The 13270-nt window shown below is 32.9% G+C and overlaps 1 protein-coding gene across 1 annotated transcript; it reads right to left on the reverse strand.

Moving 5' to 3' along the window:
* Positions 1-2205: 2205 nt before the first annotated feature.
* On the reverse strand, positions 2206-13240 carry LOC138323989 (protein FAM227A-like). Its single transcript, XM_069268957.1, has 15 exons — positions 13067-13240; positions 12479-12646; positions 11623-11676; positions 11336-11409; positions 11015-11050; positions 10426-10539; positions 9361-9423; positions 8544-8684; positions 7935-8061; positions 7378-7485; positions 6485-6933; positions 5770-5927; positions 4497-4574; positions 3805-3952; positions 2206-2894 (listed from the first exon to the last, which is right to left on the reverse strand). The coding sequence occupies exons 1-15, from the start codon at positions 13185-13187 to the stop codon at positions 2823-2825; spliced, it is 1911 nt and encodes a 636-aa protein (XP_069125058.1). The 5' UTR covers positions 13188-13240; the 3' UTR covers positions 2206-2822.
* Positions 13241-13270: the final 30 nt, after the last annotated feature.

The following is a 13270-nucleotide window of genomic DNA, read 5'->3' on the forward strand; positions in this document are numbered from 1 at the left end:
CAACTGCAAGTAGTATATATGTATGTATACATAAAACTCGATATTGTGAATTTTCATTTATTTAAAGTTCAAATTTTAATAGTCAAAGGTTTTTAAGCTATGCTCTAATTTCATACATTTTTTTTTACTGAAGAAAAAGATTTTATAGTTTTATTTTTCTGCATATTTTAAGTATCCAATATTTAAAAGAAATGAAAGCCATTTTATGATTCAGGAAACGCTGTTCATTTTACATTTCTCTCTCTACTATCTCTCCTTCTTTCCATACAATGCATGATACTCAGGTAAACATATGTGAAAGAGCTGAAGAAAGCGAGTGTTTCTAAAATATCTATAGTAACATGTAATTTTGTGTATGAATGGTACAAAAAAAAGTGCTGGACTTCCATTTTATGAATCTGATATCACATAGTGCTGCATTTTGAAATCCAACATTTTTTTTTTAAGCAAGCTGGTTTTATATGTAGTAAATTCAATTTATTATCTTGTACATATTCTAAACTTTGTGTGTAGATGGAGAATGCTAATATAGCTGTGTGACTGTGTAGTATGTAATATTTAGCTGTGTGAATGTGTATGTAATGTTAAAAATCGGAGCCTAGTGGCGTGGCGATTTGATTAGGATCGCCATAAAGTCTCATTGCCACTGGGATTCATATATATTTATAAATTGAATAAAAATATAATAAAACAATTATAAAATTTGTGGATTTTAAATTCTCAAGGAAAATACTAAGGCTATTCTATAAGAATATCTACCTCAACCAAGGGCTCCGAAATAGAATTCTTTATTCCTTTCTATGAAATGGCGGTAAAAATCTTAACCACCTTCGAAAATTCTGGAGTACTGGCCATTAGTGAGCAAGATATTTTTATAGCAATAACCTTTACTTAATTAGCTGTCATGACATTTGGACCAAGCTTTAAAGGCAAGATGGCGCCTGCAGCATTTAAGAGTTTGGATACTGTGTAGCATTATGGATTACCATGGCGACATCTTCAAAACCTGGAATTAATTTGAGGTTCTGTACTTGAATTTACTTTTTTTAATTTTGAGGATGCAATAATTAGAGTCAATGACCTGCAATAGTTATTCAGCGTTAATTGTACAAGATATATATATTTGTGATTGCAGTTTAAGCAAAATACATTTAAGTGAAAATGGAAGTTTTGAACAGCATGGTTGATCCTATTATCGAACTTTAATTTTTTATGCACTTTAAACTTTATTTTTCTTTGAATAATCAAGAATATTAGGATTTATTGGTGAACAGTCTCCATGTAGATGGTGCTACAGGTTAGTGTTGCTTTCAAGCACACCAGCAGTACAGACCAGTCCATTTCTCGTGTGAAGAAGTCCAGAGACCATTATGAACAGTACCACCTAAGATATGTAACCATTCTCTTTGCATGTTATTCAGTGTTAAAGGTTTAGTGTCACTTACAAGGGAAGATGTCCTTAAATAACCATACCAACTTTACATAGTATTCTCAATAGATCTGTATTCTCACTTTTTCTGTCGCCTGCAACGCAAAGGCAACACTTACGTATCACTATGTCGGAGTCCGGGAAACGATTTCCGTGTGATAACTGAAGTATTTATTTTCCGATTTCAACGAAATTTGGTATGTTGCTTTATATCAATGAGATCTTAAAAGGGTTTGATACTGGTCAACATATGTCAATATTTGCAAGAGGTACAGGACCTTAAAATAGTTGAACGCAAGGGTGACACTTACGTATACACTTGTCGGAGTCCGGGAAACGGTTTCCTTGCGATAACTGAAGTATTTATTTTCCGATTTCAACCAAATTTGGTATATTGCTTTATATCAATGACATCTTAGATGGGTTCGATACTTCTCAAAATCCATCAATATTTGCAAGAGTTATGGGACTTGATTACTTCACCTAAATTATTAACAATATTTTCAATTGTAAATAACTATTTTTTTTGTGATGCTGTGCAGGTGACACATCCACTTCCGTGGAATTCTTGTTAAAAATATAGAGGATCTGACAACATTTCATAATGATAGGTCACGTTCTGGTGATGTTTGATCTTTCACATTCACTAAAAAAATCAGTACCTCTCCAAAATTGTTTATCGCAAATTTCAGCGTTGAAACAGTTTGTAGAATGCAGCACAACGGTTATATAAATTGTCTTTTTCAGTTGATGTAGCCAGATTGAGAAAGAAATCATTTAAACTGTTAGGAGTAACATTTATTTTATATCACAGCTAGATACGTTTACAAAACAGTATACAGGACAGCTTATGCCCTTGATATTAGACATGATTTTACTGTTTATATGAATAATATCACAGATAAAATGAAATAACATTGTATTAAACAAAAAATTGTTCAAAGAATGTGTAATAGAATAGATTCTAAAAAAAACAATAACTGTGCACATGATTACCATACAAAAATATCTAGATATATGTATAGATGATAATGAGACATAAAACTTGCACACATTCTCCCTTGCAAAACTTTGCATCAAATGAAACTTCACAAACATATCAAAGTTCAAATATTAAGACCATATCAGGTATTTTAGTTCTGTTTGGCACACATACATTATGCCCAATTGCAGACAGGCGAATGTTTGTTTATCCTGGTTTTGCACCAAAGGTAAGGACGGACAGATAATAGCCCAGCCTTCTATTGGAGACGACCCCTGCTTCAGTCTTGACACGTCCCAAAAGTTGATAACCCAGCTAACTAGACGATCGCGCTCTTCTTCTGTCGTGACAAGTCAGGACTGATCTGTCCCAAAATGATCACCTAGCCATCCACCAGGGATGATCTCTACTTCAGTCGTGACAAGCCAGTAATGCTGATTCCAAGGCAGCATCAGCACCAGCTGACACCGAGTCCTGGTCTTTCTGTAAATAAAGAAACATTTGTAAGTACTGCTACACGGTTTTGTGTCAATATTAACTCATTCACCCCTGATATTTCATAATGGACCAGTCTAGCCTTTGATTTGGAAGAGTCTAAATGTATCTTCAGGGATGAATGAGTTAAAAGAAGCTCGAGAAGATAAAGTAACAATATAGAATACAGATGTAAGCAATCTAAATTTTAATTTCATTGATAACAAGCAGGCCTCAGATGATCGTATTCTGGTTCAAGGATCAGGGAATAATTTTGCTTGGCCAATCAGAAATTATGTAAATGTTTCATAATGTCATCTATGTGGTTGCCTAAAGTGGACATGTAAAATTATTTTAGACATATAAGACTGCATGCTTTCCCTTTAATATTGTTTCAGAGCATAAGAAATTTTAACTTTGACAAAGGAAGGAGTTCCAGGAGAAAATTCACAGCAAGGGAAGACTATTTATATGTACATGTCAACCAACTATCACATCATATGATCTTGGTGACAAAGCATGAAGTATTTCTCTTAGGTTTGGTTTTACATCTATCAAATCAAATATCAAAGATCATACTAATGGAGAATACATGATTTAGTAAACATACTTTTGAAATGTTAGTATGTAATTACTTTGTGCTATTACAATTATATGTAGAGAAATTTTTTTTTTTTTTCAATTTTAATCTTAATATTTCCCCAAATTACAAGAAATTAAAAAAAATGCATATTTCAAGAAAGATGCAATGTCATGTTTTCCCATTTGAAAAGGTACAGGCACCTGAAATTATTGAAACGGAAACCACTGGACGATCCATAGCTGAATAAAATGACTCTTTGTTTATAAACAGTATGTCATAGTGGAAGTAAAATTTGAATCTGTCCAGTGATTTCAATCATTTGAACCATGCACTTACGTTCTGTTCGAGAATGAGAAGTTCACACAACCGTTTGACCTCCTTGGGCCTGGATAGTAGTGTAGACTGTAGCTTCTGGTACTCCTGGTTCATCTCCCGATGTTTCTTCGTAGACACCAAGCTTTCCCTCATATTCTTATCATAAAAACTGTAAGTAAGATATAGTTATTAAACTAGAAATCAAATTTCAGATAATCATTGAAGGTCTAGTACAAAGGAACCTTTGAATTTGTTACATTTATATGACATAATTATTCGTTCTGTTCAGTGTCCATAAATTATTTTCAACATATCTCACAGTCTGGGCAACTTACCAGATATTCACAGCGAAAACATTGCAATGTTACAGTACAAGATTTCAGATCAGTAAATTGCAAAATGAAATCGTGAAAAAGCAACACATGAAAATGCAAAATTAGTACAATGTGCCCTCAAAATTAGCCTGTAAAATTAATTTTGTGATCAAGGGCTTAATTTTGCAGGTTTCCATGTGCTATTTTTTTCACAAAATTAAGTTGTTTACAGCTATTACCAAAAGCGATCATTTTTAACAGGATGGTAGATTAATCTAATAGAAAGCATTATCTGTAGATCTCATACTTGAATAAGAAAATAAACAACTACATGAATGAACCTGATTGATATAAAATTGTACATGTTACGATGTATGTAAAACCAGATACAGTACTTACCGGTCGTATTCTTTTTCAATTTCTCTGACTCTTTTAAAGGAATCTTTGATGAGTTCTTTGTAAGTTGGGGCATCAAGAGTACAAATAGTTAAGGAAAGTGATAAGCCACAATATTATTTTTCAGACAGCTTGATCTTATATTATTCATTAGAATTTGGTTTGTTTGTTTAGCGTCATATTAGGGTCATTGAAAGACGTGCCACGTTTATAGGTGGAGGAAAGTCAGAGTACCCTGAGAAAAACCACAAATTTATACAGAAGAGAAAACACCTGAAAAGGGTTTCAAGCTCTCAACCCAAAGGTGAAAACCTTGTGGTAATGTGTTGGGACATGTAAACCACTCGGCCACTACAACCAATCTTACATATAATGAACAATATTCCAATACAATGCATTATTTTAATGCTGCAAAGTAATTTGAATATCATTTTAAGTAATTATTGTTGCGGCTGTGGTGGCCGACTGGCAAAGTTGTCCTGACATAGTACCACAAACCCTCCAACGCTGGGATGCAAGTTTGAATCCCATGGGTGGCAGTACTACCAGGTACTGACCGCTGGTCGGTAGTTTTTAACCGGGTACTCTGGCTTTCCTCCATCAACAATACCTGGCACGTCCTTAAATTGGATGACCCTGGCTGTTGATAGGATGATAAACTAATAAAATATGAAATTAATCTTAAATTGATTAATTAGTATCTATCAATTATGTAATGCTAGGTATCTACAAGCATCTTATTGGATATAAGAACTTACAAGACACAACTTAAAGGCCCACTAGTTTTCCAAAACAAAAAATAAAAGTTGAATAAAAACATTAATAACATAAAGTATTTTATATCGATGGCCTAAGATAGGATTACAACACAAAATAAAAGCAAATTTTCCTGCGTAATCTATGTTTACATATAAGATTCATTTCGCTGTTTTGTCGTCTGGTGCAGTGATAATCCACTAACGAGTGGTATTTAGGACGACAGCGGGAAACATAATACGACCCGCGTTATGACAAGTAACATTTAATTTATCTTAATCTAATTGTTTTGGAATTGATAATAAGTGCTGTATTAAAATTAAGTTAATAACTTTTGCGACTCAACAAAATTATCAATCTCGTTTAACATTCCTATTTTAAAAATCAAAATCCGTTTCGGAAAGGTAGTGGGCCTTTAATGATAATAGGCACTGTTTATTGTTCTATTAAATTTTCATCAAACTTAGTGAATGACAAGACAACATCTATGTCTGTCCTGTTAAGAACAATTAAAGGATATGCAGGTAGATTCTCCAGCTCGGTACGACAGACCCGGACCACCATGCCACCCTCCTGTGATATCTTCTTCATCCGCAGGAAGTGGGCCATCAGAGGACTCTGTCCGTGAATGTTAAACACGGATTTACGAAAATCTGGTCCTCGACAGGCAGGGTGAGACTAGAAAATTAATTAATAATCAATGAATCAAATAATCATCTTCATAATTAAAGTTAATAAACAACAACTTCCTTTGTCAACAACAAATATTAGTTATCAACTTTAATTTTACTTACCTGGTACCATTATGATAAATATGAATAGTTTTAGGATTTGATCTAGTATAATGATACATTTATATATTTTAGTCAAACCAGTCTATAAAGGACACCAATGGCAAAGGGATAAATAGACAGGTTTCCTTAATACAGAGGTCAATCATATGGTATATTGCACCAAATGGGGTAGATGATCGAGTCTGTCCTTTATAGACAGGTATTCTTTATATAGTGTCTTTTACAGTAGGATTGACTTTATATGGCTCGTGTAAACATATCATTTTAGCAGATAAAATCCTGAAATATTATTAAGATGATATGTGCCATTATTTTATGTATAGTGTGGCCTTTATAGTAGGTTTGACTGGACATGTATTGTGAATATCATTCAAATCTTAAACCATTTTTAATAATATATGCTTTCATTTAAAATCTTAATTTTGAAATGAAACACTGTACCTCTTTGTAGAATTTGTCATGCGACGATTTCATTGCCGCTGCTTTTGCCATGACTACAGAGGCATTTGAGGTTTTTGTCTCTAATCTATCATTCTCGTCCTCCAGGGTTGTCTCCCTTATGGGTGTTAGAGCATCCATGAGTTTACGCGGGTCTGCCTGCTTTTTCCCTTTCCCACCCGTCCTTTGACTTTCGACATTTTGATGTTCGGCCACCGTATCGATGATAGTTCCATCGTGTGATGAACCTGGCGATTGACTCCTGAACCTCGGCGTCAGTCCTGTTACAGATCCCCTCTTCTTCACTCCACCATGTTTTCTGTTACGACCACCATAGCTTTGCATGGAGGATTTTGACACGGACTGGTTTAGTGAGGTCATGGAGGTATATTGACTACCATTACTAGAGAACAGCGAATCCAAGAAATCAAAGTTGATTGTGGCTGAGGCGGCTAGGATAAAAGAAAAAGCAACATTATGTATTATATATGCAGTTTAGATTAAATTCTTTTAGTTACCAAACCTAAATTGACATTAATATTTCATTGCTTCCAATCAACAAATATCAAACAGGCCAGATATTTGATAAGTGAATTCCTTTAAATTGACATTTGTATTATAAACAGTTATGCATGTCATTAAATACTATGACAACTACTGGTAGGTCTTGGTGCCAGAGAAGAACTTCATCAGACAAAAAACATCAATCTATGAATGCACAAAAAGTGATACACTGACAGTTCGATGTACAGACAATATGGTACCTATGTGCCATATAGGTTATACAAAATTAATGAAAGTGCAAAGCAGGAAAGGCATGACAAATAATTACGTAATTCTTATTTTTGTTAGTAGTTAGATTGCTTTTCTTCGTCCAAAACTTTGTCTATACTTACTTTTCTTCTTTTTCTGACTGTTTGCAAGTTCCTCCCTCATCTTTATATTTGGTGGTTCAAGTTGATCAAAGTTCCATGTCATCCAAATCCGAGGAGCTGGTTTAATGCCTTTTTAAAGTTAAATGGAAAAATTATCTTGATGGCAAGGAAGAAATATAATACATGTACAAAGTATTCTTGACGCTGTATAACAGACTTGTGTATTTTACGAATAAAATTTATCAAAGTTATAAATATTTTACAATTAACATTAATCTAGTTTATAATAAATTTCTTACAAATAACATTTATCAAATTGATTAACATTTTGCAAATAACATTTATCAAATTGATTACCGGGTAATAACTTGCAAATAACCAAATTGATTAATCTCTTGCAAATAACATTGATCAAAATAAATATCTTTCTTTACATATCAGTAAAATCTTTTGCTTTTAACATAATGACCAAAAGTGATAAATTATGTTACCTAAAGATTTGACAAGATTAAAAAACATCATCTACAAGATGTATTATAAAGACAAATATTCTAGCACGGAAGAGTGAAATCTCTTACCAGCTATCCACTGATAGACTAAGGCCACCAAATCTTCCTTGAACTGCTCCCCAAACTGTTTGTAGGAGTCTGGGAAGGAGTGACAGTACGCCGCGTATATAGCTTGTGATAACAGACTGGGATAGTCCTGTAAAAAAACATCACTTAAAACTTTATCAACCTAACACAGCAAAATTCATGTCAGCATTAATGGTCAGCTTATAACTTTAGAGACTTTTCAAAGTAATAATACCGTTTTCGACCCAATGAGCGCCCAGGTCAATTATTGAAACAAACAATGGAGTGTTTAATAGAACCCATTTTTGGACTAGCCTTCCATAACATTATTGTACAAAGTCAGCCATCAATCAATTTGTTATAGGAATCAATGACGAAAAATACTTAGTTTCCATATTCTCAGTCTACCGTTCATTCAAGGTAAGTGAAAATTGGACCAAAAAAAGGGGAAGGGCTTTTATACAGATTTGGGCACTTATTGGGTTGAATGCAGCATTTGTTTTACATTCACATTTTTAAAACTTAGAATCTGATGTTGTTTGTGTATTTATCTTTAACTATCAACTTATTTATAAATTATGTAAATGTGGGAGTATTTGGTAGACTGCTTACCTTGAAAAATACATCTCTGTGAACAGGGTTTCTAACAAACAGTAAAAACTTGACGAAGTTATGAGCTGTCCTATTGAAGAGCTTAACCTGGGAATTCTTACTCGACTGGTACTTCTCAAGGAACAAATACCAGAACATGTCCTGTTTATAAAAAAAAGAAAAAAGTAAGTTAATAAAATCAACCTAGATCAAAATATAGATCCATCGCCTCATTTCTAAGATCATAATATTATTCTACCAGCATCTCTGGCAAAAATTAAGTCAATCATCAAATTATACATTTATACCTTTCAGAATCTTGAAAATGATTGATATAAATTGTGTGCAAAACAGACTCCAATTTAAATCTGAAGTTTTTTTATCACAAGATTTTTGTCATCATGTGCATATAATGAACGTTCTGCAGATAAAATCTTCAGCTTGACAAATTCGGAATATTACTGTAAACCAACTTTCTTTCGTCCCTATTAAAATTTGTGATTTCCACTTCAAAACAAGTTCGCGAAGATAAATATTCGCAGATTTAACAATTGACTGGTAATTCCTATCAATATAGATGATGTAGATATTCAATTGCAGAAATAAACTATCAAGAATTAACTTGGATCACAAAATTTGCGAAAGTAAATTGCACACGGATGTAAGATGATTTACATTACTTTGAAGGAAGGATGAAGTCATTCACAAGATGAAAGTTTAAGTCATCAGAATGTAATTAATGACAAATTGTTGAATTTTATCAGTTCCTCCATGCATTGAAGCAAAATGAAGAAAAATAATATACTGCATATTTATTTTAAGCAGGTTGTTTTCTTACCAGAAAAACTGCTTTTGATAATTCTGAGTAATACCATGACTCGAAGTCTGGTGCATATGAAGGCTGAAACAAGTAAATTGATATTCATGAGTATTATTTTTATTATATAATTTATAAGTTCATGCAAATAATGATTTAATTCCAATGAGCCTTTATATTAGAATTTATAATCTATACTTCAGTTTGTGTACACCAGAATATGTAACTATTTATATATTTTACGTTAGACTAATTAATTTTATGACTTTGGTATGTGATATTGTACATACCGTATTCGCCGTAATTAGTGCCCCTCCCCTTTTCTATAGAAAAGTTGAAGTTGTATAAATGCCCCCATACCATGGATCTAACAATGTTTTACAATATGTGATGCCTCTAACCTCACCATTGCATCCCATATAACATGATCTTACAAGTCTTTACATGTGAATCACAACATAATAATGTGTCTCAAAGGATAAAAGGCATATTTATATATAGAGAGAGTATACAGAAAGATTTAAAACATGGCTAATTTTTTTCGTCCACAACTACATTTTGATTCAATAAAGGGCCACTACCTTTCCGAAACGGCTTTTTAATTTTTAAAATAGGAATGTAAAACGAGATCAATAATTTTGTAGAGTCTCAGAAGTTATTAACTATTCGTTTATTAGCACACTTATCATCACCTTCAGAACTGTTTAATTAGAATAAATAAAATGTTAATTTTCATAACGCGGGTCGTTTAATGTTTCCCGCCATCGTCCTAAATGCTGCGCGGTAGTTGACTATCACTGCGCCGACGGCAAAACAGAGAAATGAATCTTCACTGTTATCGTACATTAGACAGGAAATCTTGCATATGTTTGGTGTTGTAACCTCATCTTAAGCCATCGATATATATTTTCTTTTGTTATTAATGTTTTTTAAGAAACCTTTAAATTTTGCTCCGGAAAGGTAGTGGGCCTTTCTTCAAGCAGCTAGTCGCTAATTACGGTGAATACTATACTTTTATGTTTAACTTATAAAATGGGAAACAAGTTGCATGTGAATTGTGGTATACATGTGTATATTACATCATACCTTTACATTTAGTTGTACATGTGCATCAGCTGCTTTCTTCAACATGTCCTCCACAAGGATCTCATCAGGAAGAGCCGTCAGTTCTGTATGGTCGAACCCAGGGTACTGGTGCAACTGTAACCATGACAATTAAATGTAAATATAATAATGGCTTATTTTCTCATATCTCTGATTTTAGTTTGCTTGGTTTATTGTCTTCATAATGACCAGGGTTAATTAAGGATGAGCCAGATTTAGGTGAAGGCAAGCTGAAGTAACAGGAGAAAAACCACCAACCTGCTGTCAGTGCCTGGCAACTGCCCCACATCATGCATGGGACTCAAACTCACAACCCAGAGGTGAAAGGCTTGTGGTAAATATGTCGGGATACCTTAACCATACTGTTATGAAATGTAATTATTTATATTAACCATGGAATTGTGGCATCTAAATTTGAAATATAATGAATAACCAAATCAGTGCTTCTAGAAAAAGGAAGTAAAAGTTTTAATATGATCGAATTGTGTGAATGGGAAAAGGTATGCCATGCATGATGATATTAACACTATTGAGACTTGCCTAATACACAGATGTTGACCGTATTACATACCTCTACAAATTTTGGTTTTCCAGAGTCCTTCTTCACCTAAGTATAGAAAGAAAATTTCATTGGATAACATGAATCATTTTACCATAATATCAGCATTATGAGGATTAATTATGTTCATGCACTGATAATATCTATTGATCATTCCCAGGTTTCACCTCTAATTTGTGACAACATTCTCTAACACCTTCATGCACACACATTTGAAATATACATGTAATTTGTTTTATAAGACTTAGGTCTTAAGATTTTCAAGTAGATTTAGATGATCTTAATATTTTGAATTGCTTGCATTAAATCTATTTTTTGTTGTAGGAAACTTACCACCGTAGCTTTACTTGGCTGCATACTGACTTTAGATATGTGTTTCACCCTTTCACTTCTCCCGGGTAAGAAAGCTTGATAGGAAAATACAAAACATATTAAATTTTTACCATAATACTGGTTATTTGTTTATAAATTATCGATTGTGTCATGCATGGAAGATTTATTTATTTATGTAAATATAACTAATTTCTGACAATTGAAACTTTTATGATTATGATTATCTGACAAATCATTTCAATCTTAGATTAAATGTCTGTTATGTACCAATTTATTTTTCAACTTACTTTGCTTCATGGTAAAGTACCCAGCAAATTTGTTCACTTCTCTGGTTTCCTTTTCTGCAAACAAGAAAACATAATGATTCATTATTTCAGAAAGAAAAATATATTGCATATGTTAGTGATGGGCCGATGATCAAAAAAAAAAAAGAAAAAAAAATAGTTGAAAAATTTTTTTAATTCATCGTCAATTAAGAAATTGTAAAACCAATTACTAATTCTTTAAAGTGGTCCAAATTCATTAGATTTGTGTAATGAAACATTTGTTTATCACAATTCAACTGAATAATTAGCCCATTTTTATTACCCTACAGAAAATGTTCCCATACAGTGTAGTATCCATCACGACCCATTAGTCCGTTGCATTGGACATGCTTTCTTACCACACTATTACCTTGTGATTAAAGTGATATTCGTAGTTATTTCTCACCAGTTTATTAACATATTTATACAATGTATCACAATAATCTCTGAATAGTGTTTATAATTCTAATCTGAATTTGAAAACCGATTATAATTGATAATCTATCGATTTTGACATCGGATCCCGAATCCGATTAGTGATTATGATGAAACCGATTCCAATCACTAGCATATGTATAGATATGCAGTCAAACCTTGATGATTTAAAAGCACACATTTCAATAATTCTCTAATAAGAAATAATTTGCTTATCTTTTTCTAATAGCTTGGTATATATAGTGGTTAATTTGTCATTTATTTTTTTTTTTTTGTTATGGAAATAAAAGATCAATGAAACCACAAAGAGATTATGATCCTAAAACATTTTAAGGGGGTGAAATTTCAAAATTTGTGTATCCTATGGTGATAACCTTTGTAAAAACTTAAATATGCCACTTACCTCGCCTCTGGTACGTGTCTCGTCCCCGTGCGCTGTTGATATGCTCAACATCCACATCATCAACATCCGAGGCACGACTTTCAACAACAAGCTGTGTATATTTCTGTAATTTTCTATCGAGTTTACTTATCTTTTTGTTAACCTTTTCTATAGAACCTATGAAGAATGCTTTCACTAGTTAAAGAAATTGTTAATTGTAATATATAAATGTTGGTCACTATTAAGTGTCACTAACATATACCGTATAATCATCATTTACTGAGTAAACATTTTTTGATACAACAACATTAAACTCTATTTATGATTTTATGAAAACTAACATAACTATAATGATATTTCACAAAATTAATGTTAGTAGATGGATATGGAATATTGAATGATTGGCAATCACACCAAAGGTTTTGTTAGTTTTGGGTAGAGGAATAATTTTAGGGTAAGGTGGCCTATAAAGACTTCTCAATATTAAAAAATACAGTCTAAAAAATGTAAACAATTGGCAATGGCCTAAATTATCGACAAAACTTAGCAACCAGTTTTTGCGTTATACACGTTTCGAAAACGTTCCTTTGCATTGCTGTATAAGGATACGCGAACGTGCACGCTGTCTAGCTTCCAAGAATCGTTTCTGTTTTTCAACTTCATCCCTCTTCAAGTCGGAATTTTCGTCGAATATCTCCATAGGAGAATCTACTCGACTCCGCCTCGCCATTTTGTTTTCACATTTTTCGTTGTCAATATGCCGCTTGAAATTTTATTCATAGCTGTGCTGATAAATTCAATCACTGTAATGAC

The sequence above is a fragment of the Argopecten irradians genome, chromosome 5 (assembly GCF_041381155.1).
Source record: "Argopecten irradians isolate NY chromosome 5, Ai_NY, whole genome shotgun sequence".
NCBI classification, from domain to species: Eukaryota; Metazoa; Mollusca; class Bivalvia; order Pectinida; family Pectinidae; genus Argopecten; species Argopecten irradians.